Source organism: Coturnix japonica, chromosome 1, assembly GCF_001577835.2.
Source record: "Coturnix japonica isolate 7356 chromosome 1, Coturnix japonica 2.1, whole genome shotgun sequence".
Classification (NCBI taxonomy): Eukaryota; Metazoa; Chordata; class Aves; order Galliformes; family Phasianidae; genus Coturnix; species Coturnix japonica.
In genome coordinates this window covers 94,911,275-94,939,089 of record NC_029516.1, presented here as the reverse complement: position 1 = coordinate 94,939,089, position 27,815 = coordinate 94,911,275, and the positions used below count along the sequence as shown (strand labels likewise).

The 27,815-nt window shown below is 34.9% G+C and overlaps 1 protein-coding gene across 10 annotated transcripts in view; it reads right to left on the bottom strand.

Moving 5' to 3' along the window:
* The window catches only part of ITSN1 (intersectin 1), a 115,872-nt gene that overhangs the window by 28,821 nt on the left and 59,236 nt on the right, over window positions 1–27,815 (bottom strand). For 3 of the 10 annotated variants that reach the window (XM_032448787.1, XM_032448804.1, XM_032448789.1), the window contains 12 exons: window positions 25,775–25,862; window positions 25,462–25,613; window positions 20,793–20,873; window positions 16,136–16,257; window positions 14,832–15,061; window positions 13,398–13,519; window positions 11,492–11,506; window positions 7,103–7,344; window positions 5,933–6,092; window positions 4,879–5,084; window positions 4,132–4,214; window positions 1,814–1,980 (listed from right to left, as the gene is read on the bottom strand). In XM_032448787.1, the coding sequence (XP_032304678.1) occupies window positions 1,814–1,980; window positions 4,132–4,214; window positions 4,879–5,084; window positions 5,933–6,092; window positions 7,103–7,344; window positions 11,492–11,506; window positions 13,398–13,519; window positions 14,832–15,061; window positions 16,136–16,257; window positions 20,793–20,873; window positions 25,462–25,613; window positions 25,775–25,862 (1,668 nt within the window). The remainder of the gene's footprint in view (window positions 1–1,813; window positions 1,981–4,131; window positions 4,215–4,878; window positions 5,085–5,932; window positions 6,093–7,102; window positions 7,345–11,491; window positions 11,507–13,397; window positions 13,520–14,831; window positions 15,062–16,135; window positions 16,258–20,792; window positions 20,874–25,461; window positions 25,614–25,774; window positions 25,863–27,815) is intronic. The other 7 variants (XM_032448798.1, XM_032448792.1, XM_032448796.1 and 4 more) reach the window with 7 other exon arrangements.

Here is a 27,815-nt window from a genome sequence, read left to right as displayed (position 1 = left end):
ACAGCGGAGAGGAAATAGCTCATTTTATCTCCTTTTTGTACACCTAAGATACTAACAGGATTTGAAGATATCTTACGCCAAATGATAAAATCTTTTGAAACAGTTAAGATGAACTTGCTCTGATAATGTAATAAAACAAGGCAGTAGAATAACCAGTTCTGTTGCACAGTAATGCCCTAAGAATCCAGACTGAATAGGTTTTGACTGCTAGATGTTTTCCAGAACACTTATACAAAGTCTCATAAGCTGAGGGATCTACATTTTGGGTTTTCCAAATCTACCATATCAATTCCATATTCTAATGCAGAGTTAATTATCACATCAGTCCCGAGGAAGTATAGGGTAAAACAAAAATCTGTTACAGTTCTGTACATACCCACCTCAATTTAATGAAAACTCTGAGATTAAACCATCAAGTTGCTTACTTGAAGAACAAAGACATTCACTTTGTTAATAAGTCCAAACTTTAAAGGACAGAAAAGTCCTTAGTGCGGTTGCTTGAGGTAACTGAGTAGAACTACTGAGTGATCAGCACTGCCTTGTTTTTCAGGCTTAAGTCAACAAAGCAGAACACAGTAAACTAATTTGCTTTTTTAGCAAAATTTTTCATGATCAGCCAGCAGCTGTCCAAGCACAGCAGCACATCTGAAAGTTAAGACAGCCACCATTGTGAAATCCTCTGCAAAAATTGGCCCTGTGACCAAGCTGAATAGCAAAACCTTGTACGTGTAATGGCAATTATCCACTTGGAACAACTACTATCTCCCAGGGGGCATGTGAATCACTTCAGGAAAATAATCATCCTGAATATAAATCTCCATAAGCTCTGTGCTCTTTCCTCTTTCTTCTCATCAAGATTTTATCTGAAGATGTGGTTTTCACCAGCAAAAAGAGCAGTCAGACCACTTTTTAATAAACTGCACTTTGTGGTTTCAGGCCCAGACTAGCTGAGATCAGACAAACGTGAAACTGAGTTCTCTAATAAACACAGTTCTCTGTATTAAATGTCTGTTTCTGAGTTCTCTACAAAGACTTGCCAATATGTGTGCCTGTTCCCCATCAGACAGGACAAGCATTTGGTACACCCAGTACTTGAAGACACACAAAAGGCAGCTTAACATACCTTAATATAAATTCCCAGATTTTGAGACTAAAGTGCGTTAGGAATATCTCATGGGAAAACAAGAACAGGTGCTTCAAAAGCATTCTAAGTGAAGTTATCCTCTGTTACGTCACTGGTAGTCAGTGTAAAGGAACTAATCAGCAACTATTACGACCCATCTGTGAATTAGGCCTCACAGGGCTTCAAGAAGCTGACACTGCAAGTTCCCACTCATCAACTATGATATGAACTTACACGTATTAAGTTCTAAAGAGACTTGGGATTCAGTTTCATGATTAAATGTTCTTCCACAGACAGGGAATAAATTATCTGTATCCATATTTCTAACCATGGGGCAATCACCATCTTTGCGATACATATCATCAACTACCTACAGGGGTGAACTATAATGCATATCCTGAACTGCAAAAAGTTGTGCTTTCCTTAACCACTCTTTTCCCTGTCTCAGATGAGACAGGACCTCTATTATTCAATCAATAAATACAGTGGTTAGCTAAGTTTTATTGCCAACTAAATATTGTAACTATTATTTTCTTTTCCAAATTCATGTTTAGCGAATACATTTTCTTCCTAGTCCAAAGGGAACCCAAACGAGTCTCAAGGAAGTGCGCTTCACTTGCAAATACCACTACAACACCAAAGAAAACATAATTCCCCCAGGTCAATTTTAAAACAATTTTATGTCTCTACCTCCGAATCTTTGAGTCTCACATAATTAGATGGGAAAACTCCTGTTTTATCACCCAGTGTTCCTGTCCACCAGTCGCCGTCTTTCTTTGTCACAAGAATCATATCACCTTGCTGAAAGGTTAGGTCTCCTTGTTCAGAACTCTCGTAAGTATACATAGCAACATATTCTGCAAGAAGGAAATAGATACACAACATTGGGAAACACTTCATAAAATGTTCAATTATCATTTGCAAAGCTGAATAGAATATGATCTGACTTGAGACTAGATAGAAGATAAATTGATTACTTTATTCATGAAGCTTCAATATTTAATGTATAAAATGAAATATACAGCAGAACTAAATACAATCTATCAAAAGTCTGCCTCAGGGGAATCTTTTTGGTAAAATAGTTTGCTAGTATAATTAAAATGTACATACATTATTGCTTTGTATCATAAACTACTCTGAACATACTTCCCAGTGGTTTCTGATTTGTGCTGTTGACTAGCATTTTCAGATTTGAGGACAGAAAAAAATCTCAGTATCCAAACATCTGTAGACAGAGTCTTCATCTTACATATGCTGTTTGGCTCTCATGCACAATGAGTTCTTTCATTACTTGAAGGTTTGCATAGAGAGCACACATCTCATTGCATCTTATGAAACAGATGGCTCGGAAATGTCAAGACTAAGCCTGAATGTTTTGTTTTGTTAAAACACAGTCACCTACTTAGTATTCAAGTGCAAAAACACTAGACTGATGTTAAGTAATGCAGTGCATAACTGTATCACAGAACTACATGAAAAAAAAAACCAAAACTTTTCATAAAGAATTACAAAGAATTTTGAACAATTAATTAACATTTTAGACACAACTTGATACATCCTTATTTAATTGAGTATTAATAGACTTTACATGGACATATATTGATTACTGAAGATTATATCCTATGTTTCTTTGATCAGCTCTGGAATTAAGAACAGGTCACAGTATTGAGGAAGACTATCACGCATACTTGACAGAAATGTTCAAGTATTCCATCGCAACTGGCAGTTGTTCCATTTACTTGAACACTAAATCTGACCAAAACCCTCATCTTGACTACTGAACTTCAACAAGAATTCAAACCACAATACATTTTCTTAACAAAAGCTAAGAGATGGTTTACATAACAACTGCAGTTAAAGAAGACATACACCTGTTTGTACACAAGCACACAAACACAATAAAATTCACAATGAATGGCATAAATATGTATATTCTCTTACATTCTCTATATCTAATTAAATATGGATTTAGCATCTTCCATTATTTCTTACAAACACAGCTGTTTTGAAATGTTTTTATATAAACTGTGTACCTTTTAATACTAACATGTAACCTGAGATATCCTATACTTTACAAAAAAAAGACTTAGCATTTCCAAATTGCTTTTAATGAAATACATACTAAGCAAGACTAGTTAGACTTCAAAATAACTGATCATCCCTCTTTCAATTTTGGACAGATATTTAACATTCTCTTTTTTAAATTTCTGTAATGCTCATGTCAGTACTGTATCAAATACATCAATAACCAAATAAACTCTTCCACTTGAAATCATACGTAGAATTGTAGCTGAAAAATGCAAGCCATTCTGTAGAGATTATGTAGATGTTAATTTGTAAACTAAATTTAGATCCATTAATTTACTCTGACTGTGATTAAGTTAACCTAGCAGACATTGCACTGAAGTGGATTAGAGTGCCCACAGTCTGTCACCGCAACTTGTATGGAGACATTAACCTCCAGTTGAAGAGTGGTAACAAGCAAGAATACAAGTCTTTTAAAATCCTCCGGAGACCTGACAATTATCTATCTGTCTGCACCCCATATGCTCTGTCCTTAAAAATGAGGGGTAGCTTTGACCATACAGATCACAACTTTCAAATAAGGAAACTACCATCAGTTACAGAGAGCTTTAATGGAACAGTGGAAATGAGTATTGAGTGAAACTGAGACATTCATTAATAATTCCTCGCATCATGAATTACCTATGAATTACAAATAAACACAGCATGAAAGTGTTTTCCTGGCCCTCTGCAAAAATCCATTCTAAACAGTTCCACGGGGAACTGAACTGATACCAAAATATTTACATATGGAACACTATAAACTGTAGAAGAAATGTTCAAATACTGTTTCTGCATATAAAACATACACAAATTTTTACAAGCCTGATATTAAAACAAGCCTGTTTTGTTGATCCTGGGCTCATATTTTGCTAATACACAGACTGCTTACATTTAATCACATAGTAAAATAGTGCTAATGCCATCCAGTCTGGAATGCTTACCTTCACCTGACATAGTTGCTTTAGCTGCTGGTGATGCTACTCTTTTCAGACTAGCAGGACTTTCTGAAGAACCAGAATCCATGCTTTACAAGAGAATAACAGTTATTTAAGAAATTAAATCTCTTCAGAAGATGCTTAATGTATGTTAAAAATAAAACACATACATGTATCCTTAAGCAATTCCCTAAATTTTCTAATAAACAGTAAACTTACAAATTACATCTTTAAAGTATGATGGCTAGTTGTAGTTATAATTAAGTAACTGCATGGAATACACCATTTGTTGCCTCTCCTTATCCGTCAGAAGAGAAAAAAATCTAAAAACATTCTAATCAGTATCAGTGATGTTAATGCTGACCTCACCTTTCACAGAACTAGATTCTAATTGTTTCATCCTCCAAGAATAATGATAAGTGATTAAGCTCTGATGTATTGTATTTTATTCTGAGAAAAAGATAAGCTGAAACTTATGCAGCTATAACTCATAATGTCAAAATAGTAATTTCTTAGTTGCAAGCGACTTTTAATTAAGACTGCTGATTAAGCTTTAGGTCTATTGGTGGTGGTGCGTAGTACAAGGAGAAATGAGGTCAGCTTACATATTCCTCATCTGAATTTTCAGAGACGGGAATAAAAACCTAACAGAGAAGAGTCACATCAAAACTTTAAAACTCAAGTGAGCAACTTTTCACATTAATTTAACCAAAATAGTATTGAAGTAAAGTACAGTATAAGCATATACAATACCTTGTCGACTTCCTAATGGGGCCTGAAATAAGCTTCACATATGACTTAGGAAACCACCCCTTTTGTCCTTGAACTTCTCCAAACCACCACATATCTTGCTGCTCTAAAACTGTGATGACATCATTTTTGTTAAAATTAAGGTGGTTGTCTTTTTTTGCTCTCCAAGGATACAAAGCCTGTGCTTGAAGTCCCTCCACCTTTTCACCCTAATGCAATTTAGAGAAAAAAGAGAGAGAATTCAGCCTTGCAACACTTTTCATAAAGGCAGCTTCTTAAGGAGTTACATTCTTATACAATCTATATAGCCCCAAAATATGGTGACTTCTCATCTGTATAAAGCAAAATATGTCAGTCAAAATTACAAAGTAATACAAGAAACGCCCACAGCCCTCCTACATTTCTTTCTGTTAATGTGTAATCTCTACAATGCAAGACTATTTGGGAGTTTGCTTCTTCGTAAGTTCAACAATTAAGATATAGATACAATAAACCGTGACAAAGTTATTTTGAAAGAGTTTGAAGTAAATTTTATGGAAAACTATGCTTTGCTGCTAGTAATACATTGCATATTCCTACTTTTTAGTTTTGCTCAAAGACACTTAGGTATTTTGCATTTATCAGAACAACACATTAGCTTACAAGAACGATGAGCCAAGTTGAGGAAAGCACAGTCTCTTACAGATGGACTGAATTCATCTTATGTGAAGCTTAATCTCATCTACACCACTTAACCATATAATCCACTCTGGAACAAACACTGTTGCCATGTGATTTAATAAAGCCCAAAGGAAGTGATTCAAAAGTAGCACCCAGCCAAAATTTTAAGATGGGACCACTGTAGTTCAAAAAAGCCAGCAAAGAACTGCAGAAGAACAGCTGCTTGTTTGTGTTAGATTCTGCCACTGACTTTGTTAATGGGTGTATTCTAATACTTTTATCACTCTAAACTGTCATAGTTTGCACACTCAGGGAAGGATTTCAATTGTAAATATTCTCTCTGCTATCCAGAAGTTCATGCTGGCTCAGAACAGTTCCAGTGAACACAGCTGCTCACCTGACCCAATACAGGAGAGGGAGACGATCCTGTAACAGTGGCAGGGGTGAAGGCTGATCTCTGCCGCAGCTGCCCTGCACTGGGAACAGTCAAAGACGGCTGAGCTGCCCAGGCATCCCAGTTGTCTGTCTCTGGTTTCTCATTAGTGTTTGCTGGCCATCTGAAAATAAGTGAATTACATTATTCCTACTGTTTTCAGGGGAGTAAAAATGCTCATGTGCAAATAAATAAATTCAACATTCTTGGTCTATTTCTTGTAATTCAATATTCCATGAGTGATTAGCAGCTTAACTCTGCAGTGAAGGTTATGCAAACAAAGAAAGTGTTACAATAAATATATTTCTATAAGGCAATCTCTAAGAATAGTTAATTGTTCATTGGTGCTTATTTATGGCCAACCATTTCTGTAATTTAGTTTCATTGTTTAGGTGTGCCCCAGTACAATGAAAATGTTAAGTACTGCAATCTATATTACATACAGTCACTGATGGCTCTCACATGCCTCTGTGTTATGCCTCATAATGCTACTTCAAATCTTTAACTCTTTTCTTTTGCTTAAAATTATTTTCTACTGACTTTTTTAACTCTAGAGGTAGTTTTAACACTACTTCTTATCCTCTTTATGCTCTTATATTTTAAAATGTCCAACAAGTCTCATGATCTATATCTCTGCCTCAAAGTACCCTCTTAGATTATCAAAATTCAGTGAACTCAAGGAGTATAAGAAAATAATCCAACTTAAATCTTCTCTGCCTGCTTTCTTTGCCTGTTTCATGTGCTCTTAGTTGAGTAATCAGTTGTACACCTGGACTATAATAGTGCCAAAAGGCGATAACTAACAAAACTCTTTTCATGTCAGGGACAGCATTACTAATTTTATATGAAAAACATGAAAATGTGTATTATCTGCCTAGATAGGATAGGAGAATGATTCTAGTTTTACAAGGCTGCAATTGTAACTATTTACTACAGAAAAATATTTTACTTGTAATACGTTACTTTGTAATAATATATATATATATATATATATATATATATAGTGTAATTTACTTTGTAATATGTTACAAAACATTTTTCTTTTGCAATCTGTGTACTTTGTTTTAACTACTTATCATAGTCCAGTCAATTAAAAAGTACACACTTGAGGCGATAATCACTACCCAAACATACGTTGAACTGAAGTCTGCCCAGTTGTTGGCAGTTGTTGTGCACTCAGTAGATGCAGCAGTTCCTAATGCTGTGGTTGTTTCATGCACAGAAACTTTAGGGGCAGGAGCTGCCTCGACTGGTTTTATAGATGCTGGAACTTCACTTTCAGGTATTTTTTCTGCGTAGTTTGCTGGAAACCATCCAGTTTTTCCCTTCAATTCTCCACCAAGCCACCCCGGTTCTCCAGTCTGACTTTCATCCACCTGCAGATGCATTAATTTAGAAAGCTAAGAAACATAATATACAAATGGAATACTAAAACAAATGAACAAACAAAAAAAACCAACATCTCATCCACAGTAATTAACTTTATCTACTTACAGAGAAATGAAAACTTCATTACAAGTATGAACTCCACCTAGGTAGAACTCTGTTATTATTGTTTAATTTACCACTGAGAGGATTATGCCATCAGCTATTCCTTCAATAGCCTTTAATAGCTAAGAGAAGATTCCAAAACGTAACATGTTTTGCAAAGTTGGTGTGTTTTGGTTTTTTTTCCAAACCAGAATCAAAAGGTTTTCTGGGTGATAAAGTAACAAAAAAGAAAGAAAGAAAGAAAGGTTTCATTTTGGCACTAATATATAAGCCAATCATAGTTTTTTAAACAGATGCTTGAAAGCCTGTCACAACACACCAGACTTGGAGATACTAGTTCTGGAGAAGACCATTGTGTACTGCTATCTGTGGTTGAAAACAGTTGTAAAGTTTTTTTCTAAATTTCCTTTTGCAGAAAATCCAACAGAAACAGCATTTTATCATCAGCATCCACCAAACAAATTCAAAACAAGTGACATATTTTCTAACATACTTATATGAAACAATTCCACGGTAATCAAGTATTGCAGAAGAAAAATAACGCACCATTGCTACCCCTCCTCTTAATTAATGAGTTGATATGGTAGCTAAACACTAATGCAATATCTGGAGGCTGCAGGCATTTTTAAAAAGAAAAAAAGGCAGTCATTACATTAAGTAATAATTACAGTAAATTTGGGAATCTAGCTATCCAACCTCTCTTTGGTACTCCAGTGGAATTTCAGTTTCAAGGGTTTTAAGCAAATGTTTACATACAAACAAGGTTTGTTCCTTCGGCATGTCAACACCATACATTTATCTGCTGCAGATTTGCAAGCAATGATCAAGTTGGCAGTAAAGACAGGCCAGTAATGAAAAGTCACATGATCAGCTCTACACAGACAAGAATTTCTCTCATCTGTTTAGGCCAGTAGCAAACAGTATTTTAAAACACATAAAAGTTTATAATGAGAGCATAAGTCAATGTTTACTGTTGCAGTTACCAATATAGCAATTGTTGAAAGATGCTTAAATCCCTAATTCAAAACTTCCTCACCCTCCTTCCTAAGCATCCATTACTAACATGAGGGATTTGTTGTTAACAGTATGCCACATTAGCTAAGGATCAGAAATGCTGTTCATTTCAGTCATAGGAGTTTTCAGAATATGATGACGTATGATGATATCCTACAACAGTACATGGCACTACCTTAGAACTGGCTGCTTCAACAGTTGGAAATGCACCTATCTATTATTCTGTTTGTGTGGAGAAATTATTTGTGGCAATGGTGTAAATGAGTCACTCCAGACCAAGAGAGGGAACATTATTTGCATAGAAATGACTCCAGCTGAGCAGCAAAACCTCTGATTGTTCCTGGATCACTCCTTAGAACTAGAGAGATTGCTTTGCTTTATATCCTGTGCTGACTCTTTGACTGCCTATTTCTGTAATTTGCAGCCCACGCTCCTCTTCTGGTGCAAAACAATCCATTATTTCTGCTTTTTGTTGCATGTATCTTCTGTCTCAGTCCCTATTAACTGAAAGTAAAACCAGAAATGGAGTACATGCTTGGCCAGTTCAATGTGGTTTTACTGCAGTGCAGAGCAGAATTTTCGCTGCAGTGATGAAAAGGATTTGTTAGCGCAGCAATATGAGTGATGGAAGGTCACAGAAGAGATGAATCTTGGGACAGTAAGGGGACATGGACCATCAGCACCCAATGCAGAGTTGAATAACCTTAAACAGTAACAATAAATACACAGTTCCTACATTCAGTTCCTCAGGCTGTAACTAGAATCACTAATACACAAAAGAATCAGTACCGAAAGACCAAAAATGTGTCACCATGGTCTTCAGAAAGTGGCATCATTGAGACAAATCACAGTAAACACAAAAAAACACAGTGATCTACATTTGTTGCACAATACTAGCACTTTAAATAAATTCCTTTGTATGCTTTTCATATTAATTTGTTCCAATCACCTTCTGTTTTTATACTCACCATCCCAAATCCCTACAAGAAACTTTATTCCGGATTATTTTTTGCAAAATACAACAAGAATGTGAATGTACATCCGAACAATGAATAGAAGAAATACGTGCGTACTTTTAATTTACTCAATTGTACTTCAGAGACACAGCTTACAAATTCTCATTCCCGATGGCTGAACACAACAAGTGACAGAAGTAACAGCAATACAACAATCAGCAGCAGAAGCACTGGGTACAGTTAATTTCCCTCTTAACAAAAGGATTGGCTTTGCAGTAGCCTACTTTGAACTGGCTTGTGTATCCATGTACATAAAAAGAGAAGTTTTATTTTACAGCAGTGATTTGCACTACATATGAAGTCAAACCCTAAGTCTCAAAAAGCTATTTAATGAAAGCTAAGCATAGTTCATTTTGTTAAACTATCTACCCATTAAATCATCATTTTAACTCTATTTCATCTGTAAGCTTTTGATCTGGATACTCAGAGAACACTGGAATTCTTATTATAAATCTGAATTTAAGCTCTGCCTGCCAGAGGCCATATGTTGACTACGCCTACACAGTATCTAACACAACAAGGCTGCCTATGTGTCCAATACAAAGAACAGACATTCTGATTTTCACAATCAACAACTAAAAAAACTGACAACAAACTAGCATTATGAAATTGTTCTAGTCCTCCCATTTAAGCTTCTTCTATGAACTTTCTATTTAACATACATTCTGCTATCCAAGACACCGCAGTTCAGTTACTCAATAATTCAACTGTATTTCACTGAATTAAGGCTGAATTATATCAAAGAGTATCTGAACCACAGAATCTATTCATTTGCCCCAAAATGGAGCCCAACAGAAGCAAATGCCAGCAGAACCTGTATTTATCAGAAAGCCCTCCAAAGGAGATGAATTCCATACATTGTATACATAATAGAAACCTAAGTTCTCGAGTAGACAGAGCCCTGAACCAAGCGTGGCTTTCTCAGAGCAGAATATACTTAAGTTATAATTAGGGTTACAAATCAATCTACATAGTGAAAGGAATCACAGTCTTACAGAGAGAGAAAGAATTTAACAGACCTTAAAAGGTAAGAAGCTGGGAAAATAGAAATTCAAGTTAAAATACAAATGTCCTTTAATGAAAAAGTGGATTTAAAAAAAAATACAGCCCAAACCTCACAAATTCTCTGAACCATGTCACAAGACACACTGGTCCTACTAATAGCTAACATACATACTCAAAAGCAAAGCAGAAGAAAGCTCTTCTTATCTTTACTTTTGCAAATATTTTCAGACTGAACTCTCCTCCTTCTCATTTTCACCAAGACAGACCTCAACATTCACACACAGTGTAAAAGTGTATTACGCTGCTGTAAAAAGCTATTTACAAGCTGTACACCTATTAAAGCCCCAAGTCATTCTGACATAAAGAATTCTGCAGTCCCCTCAGGGTTTATGCCTGGTTTTCATGTGCTTCAGCTGGATTATTTACTCCTAACAGTGACAGTTTGGTTGAAATCTCCTGTATTTAATATACAGGTACAGCACATGACTTCATAAGCTCACACAGACAAGGCCACTTACAGCACTAAAATGAGGAAATGCTAAATTTGCCCATGTTAGAACACAGTTATTCTACACTGCATTTAGAGTAACTGTGTCTGAACTCTAAACTCATGTTTGTTTTGTTGAACACATTAATCTCCTAACTGCACAGGTCAGCGTAACTACAGAGCCGCATTTATGTCATAAATGAGAAATCAGATGCACTTTAACATGTAAGCTTGTAAATTACTATTTTCCAATAAACATAACTGACTTGAACCTTGTGGAACCACATGACACGACAAACACTGAAGGACAGAGTCTAGGAGTCTGAATGCCCATTATCAAAAGTAAGTTCTAGTTCAGGGCACTTAAATTACTTTTGACAATGTGGGCTGATTTGTTATTTTACTCCTACATAAATTAAAAAAAACAAGTAAACTACATGGTAACAGAATCTTGATTTATGAACATGAATAAATTGAGTACACTTCCTAACAGCCACATAGCACACTTACCCATTCCCTTTTAACCTCCATCAGGAAAGCAATGATTTAAAGCAAGGCAGAATTATAACACATTTCACAGAAGCATCTTACATCAATTTTCTACGAGTAGCCCATTTAAGCAATTACTGCAAAGCAGGAGATAAATCTCACAAGAATCAATCATCAGGTTTAATTATTGTTAAATGGATGTTAATTAAAGAAAACTGAGAGGTAGAGAATATCTTCTGGAGTAAGTTGAAGTCCAAAACAATATACAAGAAAACTCAAATTACCCCTAAATCTTTATTTTGGCAAAATTGTATTTCCCTGTTATTCTACCTCGTGGTGATCACTCTTCCTCAAGAAAAACAAACAAACAAAACCAAACATTTACTTATATGACTAGGCAACAATCTATTTCCTACAAAGAAAGATAATTTGCAAGAGCCTAAAGACACGCATGTACCCACATCCTCTCTAACTTAATAACATACTGACCTATACTATTTATTGATGAAGAGTAATAAAAACTGGATTATTATTCAGAATGGGGTTGGTCCACTTTGTAAGTCATGCAGTACTGCTACTAATCTAGGATTACTTTCCAAAAACAGATTCTAATGTCACAAATATTTCACTGCGGCACAGCAAAAGGCTGAGAAGTGAGGGCTCATCGATGCAGAATAGATGCATTTCCATTAGGGATACCATTAGGACAGACTACAAGGTGTATTTTATTCTGAAATTCATTATTACTGTGCTAAAATACAATAGGTCCTAAAAAAGGGGTTTTTTTTTTGGTGTGGAACACTATAATGAACACACCTTCCCAAAGTGAGCAACATACCATTTGTTACGTCTGGTATTTTCATTATGAACAGACATATGCATGCAAAGGTCATACTAGCAATTTCTTATTATTAATACAATTTCCATAACTCTAGTCACTAACACCAAAACTGCAATTTTAAAATGCAATTATGCATACAAGCAGAAAACAACTTTCAAGAATTTGAAGTTTAATATGACAGTTATAGGCTTGTAGGTAGATTATATTCCAGTATCTTGTCTACTCTTAAAAAATGAATGGAAATGCTTCAGTGTCAACACGCCTGCAAGGAAATTTTTACATTTTCAAGTTTCCATTTCTTTTAGAAGTGATATTTTATCTACTTCACATTCTCTTGAGAATAAATGTAAAACAGCCTCATGAAAGAACAGAGTAAATTATACACTTCAAAATTATAACTAAATTAGATCATTAAGTCAAAAATTATGACCAAAGGGTTGTAGAAAAATTCCAGTACTTTTAGAGAAGTATCACTACAATATAAAGACCATATCAGTGCTGCTGGGATCAGGACAGAAGTGCAGTCATCCTGTACTTTAGTGTAATTGTTTCACTTTCTACTACCCCGGACAACACATTCTCTTAATAAAAACAAAATTTTACATTATTTTTTCTTAACACTGCTCTTGTACTACTCCTATATTAATATAGGAATATATATATATTCCTATTAGAAACACCCTTTATTTATCAAAGTCAGTTTTTTATTTAACCCCTAGCAACCAGTCTCTCATTTGAAAATAACAGTGATTGTATTTCCTAGGTACTCTGGAGGACAAGAAACTTTTCACCATGTACAGGAAACTTTTCAAAACCTCTGCATCTCAGACATACACAGCTCAGCATATTAAAATTAATACAATCTACTCATAGATTATCTTTCAGTTTTACAATACAGTGAACTTTAAGAAGCTCTCTATAATTAAGAAGTTACTGTGTCACAACCTGTTTACTTTGGTATTCACTAAAACATGTTTCTCAAATTTAAAAAATAAAAATAAAAAGTCTTGCCATATGTAATTTTTCTCATACAAGTGCAAAACCTTAAGTATTTTTTGAAGCAATTCTATCACAGTCTGTTCTTACCATGACTATGTCGCCAGGCTGAATACTGATTTCATCATGGCTTCTTGATTCAAAAGGATAGAGGGCTCTATAATACACTATTTTCACATCCTCCTGAGAAGAAATTGTTAGTGGAGCTTTTCCTGAGCAAATAAAAAAAAAACACAGATACAAACAGAAAACCACATTATTTTTCCATAATTGAAAAATAATGGTAAAATTGAATAAACAAATAAACAAACGTACCTTACGTTGTATATTATCCTCTTTTTATATGAGAGGAAATAGGAAAATTAGTGATTTTGAATATAGCTCACACTGTTCTCTCTTCTTAACATCATGTAAGAAATTACTGTATTTTAACTTTTATGAGATATGCAACTATTTTTACAAAAATAATTGTGTACTTAGAGTGCAACACATGACTTATCAAATGCTTCACTGTAAGTTAAGTCTGATCACTAACCTATTGGTTCAATTCAAACAGTAATGCAACAGTGGTATCCCAAATAGCTTTAGAGCCAGCTTATTTAGCAGTCTCAGTTGCAGCCTGAATATAGTTTCAAAATAGATGTGTCAAAATGTTCTAATACACATGGATTAGCTGAAAAGAGGTCACTTACAGATGGTGCTCTAAAAATCACATGCTGTATTACAGATGCATTATTAGTGAAAAGAATAAACAGATAAGATACATTTCTCCTGTATAATGCAGTTCCTATTCTGACTACTTTATCATAGAAGTGCCCTGTACAAATAATATCAAGCAAACGGATATAATTGATAAATGCTAGATTACAGCTAAAAGTCAGAAGGCATTTTCCCTTTTATGCAGTCCTCTGATCAACTATTTAAACAAATATTACATTCCCAATTAATTATCATGCACAATTATCAAAGCTACTCAACAGTGTACCATGATTCCAAATATGGGCAAAAAATCAGGTTATAATACCGAAAAAAGCTCTCAGCTGAAAGTGGTCAAGTGCATAGCAGAAGAAAGGAGATTCTATCATAGACTTCAGGCAATTTCTTCAGTAAGCAACATGCATGGTGAGGAGAAGAAAAGGTAACTGTATGACACTATAAAAAATTCACATCAATACAAGATTTGTAATGAGAAGCGTTGTAGTAGTTTTTATATAGATAGCAGAATCCTGCACTTTATAGCAGGATTTTACACAAACATACAGCTAAGATTCTCCCCTAAGTTTGCACTGTGAATCTCATCAAGTACATTTTATTCTATCTGCTTAACACCTTCTTTTTAAGGTGAATGCTGAAGACTAAAAGTGAACAAATTTTTGGAGTCTAAAGCTCAAATAATACATTATTTACTTCAAAAAAATGAGCGACCCAATCTTGGAACATAATATTTTCCTGTATTATGTGATAAGACAAAAACAAATTTTCAGTGAGGTATGTGCAAGAGTATTTTTTGAGTTTTTCCTCTACCTGCATTTGACCATGGAGCCTGGACAGCTGGCTTAACTGGTTCTTGATGTGGTTGGAAAAGCTTACTCGGTTTCTCTTGGATTTCCTGCTTCCCCTTATCCTCACTTTCCTTCTTCTTGACTATTTCTTCCCTTTTTTGCTTGTCATCTTCTTGATTTTTTTTTTGCCATTGAGGTTCTTCCTCTTGTTGCACTCGATCTAGTCGCTGTTTATCCCGATCCTGGATTCTCCTGTTGGATAAGAAAAACATCTATAAGTTCGTCAAACAAAATATCAGAGATTGTACTTGTACATAATTGACAATAAAAAGTGTACTCCTTATGGTTTTTCTGTATCCTGCCAGATCTAATAATTTTATTTTGGTGAATTAGCAAGCACTCTACCACATTTTCTGACAGTGACTCCTAAAAGGCAAAGAAGAATGTATGAATTCTTAAAGAAAGAGCTGTGACTCTTAGACAAGGGAGAGAACATCCTTCTGTGTAAACTACTAGTGGCTGCAGGACTCTATTACTTTGAGTTGCTTTGTCTTTGCATTTAAAAACCAATTTCAATATGACTCATATTTAAAGTCTACGCCTCCAGATGATAATTCCATAGAATCCTAAAAGTTACAGAGCAACCTCAGCATACAGTAAGAAATGAAAAACCTGTTGTGTTTTGGAGCTGAATGTAGGAAGAGAAAAACACACCTAACATATTTGTTTTTTCCTCACAACTGTATATTATTCCCACAGTCATACGAGTCTGCAAGGAATTAGACTTACTGAAGCTAATTAACTTTAGGAGTGCTTCAAAAAGATCTCTATGGTTTAGAATAGCTTAAAAAAACTCTAAACTGCTAAAAATGGAATGAAGCAGCTACAGATAAATTATGTCGGAATAAAAGTAGTCACTAGCTTATAAGCCATTCACTTAAAGTAAATACATTACAATTCATTCAAAAACTACTCCTAGTGCGTAGCAAGAAAATGTTAGCTATGTCCTTACACATAGAAGTATCTTTAAGTAATGCTGCTGAAATCTGTATGTATGCAACAGTTAAAAGTCACAGTCAGATGTAGATCACCTCCACAACATGCAATTCATTCAAGGATAAATAAAAAGATTCTCCTGATTTCAAAACAAGCCATCTGCACTGAACTGAAACCTGATCTTGGTCTCAGATATTTTTGCCATTTAGTGATATACTACTTGAGATCAGATTACGCTCTGGGAAATATGAAGTTTCTTTGACTTTTTTTCCAAATGCTTTGTACTCCAACACCCCTGCAGAAAGGGCATAAACTAGAGCACTTTGCTACCTTTGAGCTTCTTTTTGCTTTTCCAGTTCTGTCTTCCTCTCTTGCTCTTTCTGTTTCAGCCTCTCAGCTTCCAAGTTCTTTTGTTTCTGAAGCTGCTGTTTGTTATGTATTTCTCTCAGCTCCTAGACACAAGAAAAAGCAAAGAATGTGTAAACATATGTTATATTAATCATAATCAATGGCCTCATACATTTTCATTGCAAGGTAACAAAAATTACAAATGTTGGATATCTCTTCAAACTTCCAGTAATGCCAAATGCATTGGTAGATATCTAAGGTACATTTCAAAGGACTATAAACCATTTGATATTCTCCTAGCTTTTACCAATACTAGCCAAGATGGTGAAGAATTAAGAAACAAGTCAGACTTAACTAAAATGCGGCTTTAAGAAGTGGACAAAAGTTTGACAGGGTTTCATACAGACACACTAAATATGCAGAAAATGTCTGCAACAGGCTAGTTGTTTCTAAATCCACAGCTTAATAATGCCTGTTTTTATTGAAATATATAACTGACAGTAAGCAGGTCTGTTGAGTTCTTGTCTCCTACAAAGCTTCATCTTCACTTACTCAAGCATTAAAATAGTTTATCTTGAAAGTAGTGTGGACTTTTTTCAGAAATTCACAGATGAAGACTTCAAGTGTTTCATTTAAAGGGCCAAGATGCTAAAAGTGAATTAATCTCACAAAATTACTTACAGCTTCTTAGTTTAAAAAGTTGAAAGTCAATATTTTATTTACAGACTGAATTTAGATGGTGCCTAAAATTTGTGCAAGACAGTGAAATGAATCCATGCATTAGTGCTTAAAGATTGCACTGTGCAACATCAAATTTTAAGATCCAGTCAAACAATCTACATTATTAAGAGGAGTAACAGATGACCTCTGCAAGGTACTAAAACACTTCTGACATACGGATCAAAGTTTTTAAAAAGTGAAGCTGAACTTCGTGTTACAGCTTTCAGTCCTATTTTCTTCCTGACACTCAACTATAAATTCAATGAAAACTGAGTTCAGCATAATTAAAGAGATAATCAGTTCCTATACAAGTTCTACTTAAATCTCTGCTAGGGCCATGAAACTTACTGAAATACAGAGATAACTTGGGCAATACTACATTTTATGATCCTCATTATTTTCCATAGTTACACGCAAGCTTAGCCAAAAGTTAGGATCTAGAACAGATATTGCAGAGTATAAAATAAACTGCTCTTGTGAAATCACCAGAATTATTCAGGCAGGATAGTGCCTCTGGGAAAATTTTTAAACCCTGAATACCTACGGATAAAAACTTTCACGCATAGCCCTACTTTGGACTAAGGAAAGGGAATTCTACAACAGAAAAGTATTAGCAATATTCAGCATAATGGGCTTGTAGTATTTGGCCCACATGGAACAATGAGAAAATAAAGCCATCAGCATATTGCAGCAAATACACAAGTGGACAACTGCTCCTCCAGCTAGATGTGCTTTGGACCAGACTTTTCTGTAGTGTTAACTACAGTAAGAGATCATCTCCAATAACTTATTATAAGTTTTATATTATATCAGCTTCCTACATGCTGCTAAACTTACTCTGAGATACAAGGGATTTGACCCTTGTTTCCAATTAATTTATCTGGAGGAATCACAGACACTGTCCTCATTATATGACCACCTGAACCTGTATTTGTATTTAAAAAGTACATGCGTACAAGTGCAAAGGACAAAATACACAGCCATAAAAGCACTGGCAGTAAAATGCTTTACAAGCATTAATCTGAAAGGTCATAGATTAAAAAATGGCACAGTTTCACAGAATCACAGAGTGGTTTGGGCTGGAAGGGGCCACAAAGCCCACACTGCCATAACCCCTGCCATGGGCAGGGCTACCCCCCACCAGCTCAGGCTGCCTAGGGCCCCATCCAACCTGGACTTGAGCAACTCCAGGCATGGGGCACCACAGCTGCTCTGGGCAACTGTGCCAGAACCTCTTGAGGTTTTCTCAGGAAATTACCAGCATGTCTTTCTTTCTGTCTGGGCCTGGTGTGCTGCCACCATCTGCTTGCCCTGCCTGCCCCTTGTAGGAGCTGCTGGCTGGAAATTATATGGGAAGGCACAGATTAAGCAGGGAACAAGAGACATCACTCATCTGATTTCAGTTTGCCATGTTAAAAACTGCTTTCAACAGTGTTTGGCAGATTACAGAAGTCTTCACACGTGCAAAATGAAATATTTACAAAGCTCATGAAGTTTAGAATGCTATTGCTCGGAAGTATCAAGTACCTTGAGTAGTACCTGTGATTTTCAACTAGATGCCTCTCTTTTCTGGTTAAAAAGACTGCTATCCAAAGCACAGGTTTCTGTCTCCTAAGTTTAAATTTTTATTAAATTGTAGCACAGCCTTTAGTTCAGAAATCTTTTGTTATTCTATTTGTTGTTGTCTTCCTTCACATTCATTCCCTCTGCTGTCCTGATCTCCACATGCCAAGAAGCTCAAGTTTCTGAGTCCTAGTCGATGAGACAAAAAAAAATAAATCCTCCTGTTGCTACTGAACAGAAAAAACTGAGGTAGCTGAACAGCTCTAACATGGTAACACTGCAAAGAACCTGTCACTTGCAAAAGCTATATAGGTGATAGCACTTTCTAGTTTTTTCTTCCCTCTGCATCTTTTTTTTCAATCTCTGCTGTTCAAGCAATTAAATAGGAATAATCACCAAGCAAGGGAAGAGAAACCAAAATTCTTGAAGAGTGTGAGGGCTATCACAGTTAAAACAAAAAATCACTAATGTTGTTAATGTGACAACCTAGATGCAAATACATGAGCTTTGTTTACTTAACAAGAAATTTGTATATCAAAAAGAATGGGTCAGTTCATCTACACTCACAGGATCAGGAGGAATCTACCTTTAATTCAGAAACAATTGGTACTTTGTTCCATTCAGAAAAACATTCTAGACTCTCAAATACATAAAAGTCAGAATTTACAATACAACTGTGTACCAAACATTACTTACTTCTACTAGATGCCTAACTGCAAGGTCTGCCCAAACTGTATTCTAACAACAGTTTAGACATAAAAGTTCACCACGCTACTGAACATACAATATATGCCACTTTTACTGACAAATAGAAAACTCTGGTATTTCTAGCTTTGAGCCACATCTGTCTGAAGCAAGTAATTTATCATATGTAATACAAAAGGCAGCATCATTAATTCTGGTTCAAGTAATTAAATTATTTTCTTTGCTTATTTTGTATTTTATATATATGCTCAGCTAAGTAAGGATCTTAAAGTACAGTTTATAAAGATTTCCATAGAAATTTTATCATATTATTCCTTCCCAGCTAAACCAATATGCTAGTCCAGTATTTTGTAAAGAGAATTCTCTGTTAGACATATCTGTCTGTAACAAGTAAGAAAATCCAACCTAACTTTTACAGCTGGCACTGAATGGAATATTTTGGAAGTAAAAAATTACTAAATAATCTTCTTTGCACCAGCTAGGAAGAAATAAAGATTTTACTGGTATTTCATGCCACTGGTAGATCCTCTGTTGCTTTGCCAAGTACCAGTGAGTGGTTGGGGGAGGAAATAATCAGCATCTACCGCAGTGCTATAGGACATCAACTGAACAGAATTATAGTAACACTTCAACAGTCAACAGAATGAAACATTTACTGAATATTCAGCACAGTCCTACACTCATCTTTTACAAACACAAGTGACTTAAAATTCGTATAAATTGTACATTGTAACTCCAAAGACATCACAATGCTATCTTTGTTTCTGATGTGCAGGACAACAAATGCCTTATTGTAAAAGCGAAGAGAAATTGTTACCTCTCAATTTAATTCACAAACAGACTAACAGGTATAAAAATAATTTTGAGATGTTACAGTAACCACATTTAGGTACTCACAAAATATTGAATATGAGTTAAAATACAAATTTCATACAGCAGAGTAATTATAACTATATACAGACAAGTCATACTGCTATGAAAACCTTAAATTTAAAAATGTAATTGTTTAAGCACAAATTCTGCCTTTTGGCAGAAAGAGAGCTTAAAACACTCATCAAGGATTACAATAAAGGATTTCAATCAAATCTTCTTTTGAGACAAATTGGAGCATTTGTTGAACCCTACAGTTCTGTGCTCACTGAGGCTCCCCCACAGAAATGCTCCTCTAACCTATTCCACAGCTCCCAAAGCAACTCAACAGAGTTCCTCCTTTCACCCCATTTCATAGCTATGGCAGATTTGAGAAAGTATTGTCATCTCTCTCATACCTGGAATCCCATATTACAGTGTTGTGTAAGAATACTTCGTATATAAGTTTTTTCTTTTTAAGAATTCTGAACATTGTGACCAAAAGAGGCAATTAACTTCAAATCTTAGAAGTGTCAAATACGCAAAAGGCAAAAATAACTAACTAGTACCTTGCACAGGTTGCAAATCAAGGCACACTTCTCTCTTAGGCACTAAGGATTAGATAGATAAAATTACAAACTCTTCTCCTTGGTTATGCTTTACTGTTAGCACCTTTTATTAAATACTAACTTATTTAAACACTGCACACTCATCTGTTTATGGAAAAGTGAAGCACATAACTGGAGGAGGTTCATCACTCAGATTGAGAAAGTTGTGTACTGCCTGAGTATGGCATGGAGACCTTTAGAAAGGAGTCTAAGTAGTTGACGCAGCCCAGGAGAACTGCCAGGCACTGCAGCATTGCGTCTTCCATTGCCATTGACTGGAAGAAAGAAATGCTCAAATGTAAACAGGCATTCATATGCAAGACTTGTCCAGTGCACACTGACTAGACAGGGACTGACAACAACTGGAACATGACACAAAATGTAGAACATTCTTAAGAACTTAAATCTAGTTGTTCACCACTTTTTGAAGGCACCAAGAATGGCTTCTCAACAAGACTAACATATTTCAGAAACATTGTTTTCTCTTGTGCAAAAACTTAGATAAGCTCTAAAACATACGATTCTTCTGTAATATATGAAATATAACTTGGTCTTTGGAGACAAAAACCGTATTAACAACTACTTTAATTATTTTATTTGGCTGTGTAATGTCTAGTCATTGTGAGATTTAGAAGTAAAAATAGTACATTTTACTAGTATCTGTATCAGACTTAATTAATGCATTTCTAGGCTAGGAGTATCAAAAAGCCAGACTCCTATAATTTAACTAAGGATACAAAGATGTGGCCTAATTTTCAACCTTGTTACAAACTGCTGCTCATTTTATAGCCAAGTACAATCCTCAAGACTTCTGCAGCAAAATTTCACAAATCTCATTTCAAAAGATATCTCATGTTTCAAACTAAAGTACTTATTTCTTTGCCAAACAAGTGCTCTTGGTAGCTTCAGGCTAAAGCCACAGTCTCACTCTAGAAGTCAGGTAATTCTAAGTACTATCAGTTTGCACAAACTGAATTGGTGTAGCTACAAATACCCAATAATGATACATGGATCTATCTCCTCTGAAGCATTAATAATAATTTCTACTCCAAGTTTTGAGTGTAAATGAATCCTATGGAAATTTCAAACAGTTGAGATGGTAACTTGAAACAGAAGTAACTCAAGTACTTGAGATGCAAAGGATTAATAAAAAGAAATTTAAATCAATTGTTTTTGTTCAATATAGTTTCACTGGAAAGAGAAATGATAATCTATCATCAGAAGTTATTTATCCCCTTAGTCTGTCATTTATACTATTAAGACATGAAGCAAATATAAGGTGATTTAACATCAATATTGAGTATTCAAATAAAACTGCAACATAGAGGCAAATGCAATACAATCCACTGTATATGCTAAGTGTTGAAAAGTTGACCTGTAACCAAAAATACATTAGAGTATCAAATAAACCTTATAGCCCCATCATTGTAAAGGTATGCTAGATAAACTGTACTCTAAACTGCTTTTATGTTGTGCTGTCTCAGCACATTTATGTATTAGCTCTCAGTAGATCAAGTGTAGCTTGTTTCAAGAGAATGAATTTGAAATGTATTGTAAAGATATATTCACACTGGAGATAATGCAACAGTTATTCATAAACAAAACATGAGAAATAAATCTCAATAATGATTATAAATGTTTATGATTTTATGTTGCTGTCAACTGTACTGTCCCTTTAGCATTTCACCAGAACTAGTAAGTTAGTTTGGCATATAGTTTGTACTCAAAGAGCAGTAGCGTACATATTTCCAATCTTGGCTCTGTATTCTATTAACTTAAGCACTCTGACTAAGTACTCTGTCTCCTAGTAGGTAAGTGCAAAACACTTCAAGATAGTATATACTTCTCTTTTGAGAATTCACAAAATGTATCATATTATTCTGCTTCTAGCCCAGAATTTAGTTGTAGGATATAGTTAAGCACGAGTGCCTCTCCATCATTTGATAGAAAACAGATTCACAAGCCAGTGTCAATTAGAATGACACTGTTCCAACAGCTACCCATCAAATGTGCATCTCTCAGTATTTTGGAGCACAACAGAAGAGTTGATCATCATAGAAGAAAACTATCACTTTTAAACATACAAGATAATTTAGGAAGATCCTTGTTTAAAAGTGTTTTAAATTTACTTATTTAACAAAAATATATTTTTTCAATAAATATTTACTTACATTCTATTTTTACACAGTTTCCTTTGGTCTATAAGTTAAATAAGCCTTTACTTTATTTGGAGCTCATATGGTTGAATTTTAATACATTATTTGAAAAGGTTTTACATTTTAACATAAGCACTATATGGCTGACTGATAATTATATATTGTATAATATTTTAGCACCAAATGAACACATAATGTTTACACACAATATCACCAAGTCATTCTACTCTTAGTTGAGGAAATTAATACCAAACTGGGGGAGGGGAAAAAAAAAAAAAAAAAAGAAAAGAAAAGAAAGGTCATCTTTCTAATGGCAGCATCTTAAGTTCATCACAGGTTTTTGACTGTTTAGGTTAAAAATATAAGACAATTATTCAGGTCCCTAAACTACTTTGCGGTATTTTTACTTAAGACATAGCTGTGATCTGGCTTGATTAAAGAGCAGATCTTCCACTTCATATAACCAAACTAAGAGTTTCAGGAACTCTTCTCACTAGCTTTGTGTACAGATTCACATATAAAACATTCTGAGACCTCCTTCAACAAGAATAAATGGTCCTTAAAATAGTGCTGCATACACAAGGACTTCTAAGCAGTTGCTCTGTCAGTGGGAGTCAAGGAGGGGAGGTTCAGATTGGATGTCAGGGGGAAGTTCTTTACTATGAGAGTGACGAGGTGTTGGAACAAGCTGCCCAGAGAGGCTGTGGATGCTCCATCCCTGGAAGTGTTCAAGACCAGGTTGGATGGGGACCTAGGCAGCCTGATCTAATACCAGATCTAGAGGGGGGTTGGAACTTGATGATCCTTGGGGTCCTTTCCAACCCAAACCATTCTATGATCACCATCCCATGTTGAGCCCAGGAAATGGCATGTATTTGCATGCAGATATTTAAATCTAGTAATAAAGATATTCAGGTCTCCAAAAATGCATCTTACACATTCAACAAAACTACAAAGGGGAAAAGATACAACTCTCTCTGAATTAAGTTGCCACTTTTCAGTTTCATTAGCAAAACTGCCTCACTGCCACATTTTTGCTTCTTAAATTAATCTCCAAGCAAGCATAGGAAGCTGCAGCAAGGCAAAAATAGTAACATTCACCATTGCAAAGTGGTCATCCTATTAGGCACAGTGTCTACACATAATGAAATCAATAACACAATGTCCTCAGTAAAAGAAAGGCTGCTTTTGGTAAAACCTGTCCACATAATTAATTTTCAGCATTTAAAGTTATAATGTTAAATACTAAGGTTTGAACACAGAAATCAATTCTACCACTAAGCTGTGAAATAGCTTACAATTACACAGTGTGCTATGATAGATGGCAGGCACACTGATAAATCGATGTCTTTGTTTAATGTCAGTTTTCATTTTTAAATTCTTATCTTGTTAGTTATTGAGTCCTTTCAGATTTACAAAATTAAATGTACACTCTTGGATTTTTTTTAGTGCCATGTAACTAAGATTATTCACACATGCTCCCTTTCCACCCATTTATACGCTCTTTAGGTCACCTATAATCAAACCAAGCAATGTTGCTACTTTTAGAATGAGTATCCTTTGGTCACATTTATCTTCAAATTGGTTCTAAATGTATCCATTAAAAAAAATAAAATAAAAAAATCACCCAGAAAGCACAACATGGTAAATGTGTCCAAAGAGTATAAGAAAGAAAATGCTAGTAAGGTAAACTGATGTGTTTTCTTTTAAAGTACACTGAGTATTTTGTTCAGTTCTGTGTATGTCATGTCTTTGCAGAAATTCTTCACTTTCTTACAACCTGCCTTGAAACAGGTAGTGTTACTGTCTACAGCTTTTTATTTTACCTACAGCAAGTAATTTTAAGATCTTAAAAAGCTATTTGTTGCGTAAATTCAAACACGCCTTCCTTCTCAAAGAGCATTATATAGTCATAATTGATCTAATATCAGAGGAACTACAGAAATACTAATGTACTGATCATTGACTTGATTTTATCTTGACTTGATTTTGTCTTGCATGAAACTGAGAATTTTTCTCATAAGCTTCCAGGGGAAGCCAACAGATAAAATACCAAATAAAGAACTTATGCATTTGAATATTTTGCTAGGGGAAAAAAAGCCCCAACAAACACTATTAAATGGTTCTAACTACAGACTGATTTATAACTTCTCTCTGAATAACTCTTCCTCTACTGACTTCTGTAAGTTCTGTAATTTTCTTTTGCAGAAAGAAACAAAATCACACAGTTCAAACAAAAGACTAATCAATAAAGTATGAAACCACAAACAACAGACAACTACATTCAGGAACAGGTATGCTCTTAGAAACAGCAGGTAAGTAACTCTGTGTATCAGGTGGAAAACAAGCTACTTCAATACCGATCTGAATTTGAAGCACTGATTCCATGAGATTTGATGACCTACTGTAATCATGCAGTTCTTCCAATACAAAGGGGCTAGAAGGTAATGATTTAATACTTGTAGTTGCAGCTCTGGAATCAGACTTCAAATTTATTCCTAGGTATATTATGCAGATTAAGTTTATTCAAACTCTTACTTTGAATGCTAAGTAGTATTTTCTTCAAAAACAAAAATGATAGATTTCACAATGTTGCCAACACTGACATTCTCAATCAATCATTTTAGTTCAATATACTTCTCCAGGATAAAGTAATTAATTTATTGACTGAACATTTAGAAGACAGAGCTTAAAAGTTTCAGATTACCTTCAGCTGATTGTTGAAAATATCAATTTCCTGAAGTTTAGATCTGGTTTCTTTTTCTACTTCATCTAGCTGGTCTCGAAGTTGTTGACGGGCTAGTTCCTTGGCTTCTAAGGCTCTTTTGATAGTAAGAAGAGAATCTCCTGTTTTTAAACATATTGTAAAAGAAATACTTTCTTACATGAAGAATTTAATGGCATGGAACACAGATTTTTCAAATGATATCATACAACACAGAAAATACTACAGAGTATGCTGCATAATGCAATGTCATGGCTTCTACAAATACATTTAGACTTACAAAAAATATGCTTACTATGCAAACTGTTCTGTTGAACCTGCTTTAGTTGGTCATTGAGTAATTGCTTTTCTGGAATCAACTTCCCAAGCATCTGCTGAGATTCCTGAAAAGAAGACAAGGAAAGAGAATACAAGGGAATAAAAATACAGAGTGGTAAGTGACGGATGACGTCTATGGTCATAAGATCTTTCATTTTCATTTCTGCTGAAATCACTTTGTACTTTTCTGTACAGTAAATCATGTATTATTGCTATTGCAGAAGCACTATCTGTGTGGTACCTCCACTCAAAAATGGTTCTCTGCCAATTTGTCCTGGCTTTTTTGTTGTTGTTGTTGGTCTGGGTTTTTTTGAGTACAAAAAGAGTAAGAATATAAAATTTAAGCTTATTAGCTAAGGACTGATTTCTCACAGAATCTGTAAGTTGGATTGGAAGTAATTAAAACTGAGGACAAAAAAAGATATAGGCATCTTTTCTTATATCTAAATATGTTTAAAAAACACATCTCAACAGTTCTCTTTTTAATAAATATGCATCAACTTCAATAATAAATAGTACAAATATTATCAGCTTATCCAAAGAAAAGAAAATTAAGGCTTTAACCTTATATTATAGACAAAAGCCATGCAACACAAACTCTGTTAGATGAGAATAGACATCTCTAAAGCTCTATACTTAGTATTCATGAAAGAGGATTAGGGCCTCTAAATTTCAACATACATTCATACAATTTTGTACCAAAATTACAGGAGACTGCAGATGGGAAATTCATCCTTTTGTGGATTATATATAGCCTTCACTCTTCTTGGAGGATGAAGTGCTACTTCACACACTTTTCAGAAGCCTTGACCTCCAACTTCAAGTTATCAGAGCAAATTATAGAAGCATGATGTGAAACAGCTTATTGTACAAAACTGTACATACAAAATTGTCAGTGTCTCATCTCTCACACTAACTACATAGTTATTTCAGCAGCTACTTGAATTGCAGGCATTTGAAGAAAATCTGACAATTTCAATTTGTCACAAAGGGCTGTGAATGAAATAATACAATCCTAGAAATAAATGTCACCCAACAACTCACGAGAAGTTTCTACTTTTCATCACAAGAACACAAGCTTGAACCCAGTGGCACGACTTCAGAGTTGTCCCACCTTACTCATGCCAGGCTTTAAGACCGAAGTGTTTGGCTCAGATCTTATGATTATGCAACAATCACAAACAACTTTAATCTCTTTATGTTCCAGAACACATACTCAGGTAGCACAGCAGTCAAGGTCTCTATAAATTTATAAGGTCTAAAAATTAAGATAAGCTATGCATTTGACTGGTAGGAGTTACACCTGTCTCTCACTATTTAGCTGTAGCGCTTTTCAGCTCTTTAAGAACATCATGAAGGCCAGATAGTCCTATCACAGGCCTGTATTCTTTTAGAAACAAAAAAGGAACAGCAATATATAATACAGCATTATCCAACACATCTGCCTGAGGAGGTCTGCCTTATTCCTAATAAATCACCACTGCCAGGTTTAAACTATATTCAAAACACTGTCCTCTGCACTTATGCTTCCCCATTCCACCAGATTCCCTTTCCATTGAAATACCTGGAAGCTCCATGTCACAGCTTGAGATGAAAAAAATTTAAAATAAATATAAAATAGTATTACACAAGAGAGACTGACTCTAATCAATTATACGTACTGCAGGATTAACCTCAATAGAACAAAATGAAAGGAAACTAGCCCTCTAGACACAAAGATATCAGAATTCTATCATTCCAATCAAGGAATGACTTAATTAGAAAAAATAGCAGAACAAACTTTAAGTTTATCCAGGATTTACAGAGAAATTACCATTCTACAAATGCAAAAAGTAATATATAACAGTATTTCAGAGCAGAATGCAAACATAGTGTGCTTGTTTTTAATGGGCAGACTACTACTGAAATCCAGGCTCTTAATCTGAATATCCAGAAGAATCTGGAGTGTATTTAAGAAAAGAGAATGTCAGGGAAACAAGAGGATCAAGTTCTGTTTCCTGCTATCACAGACAACTATG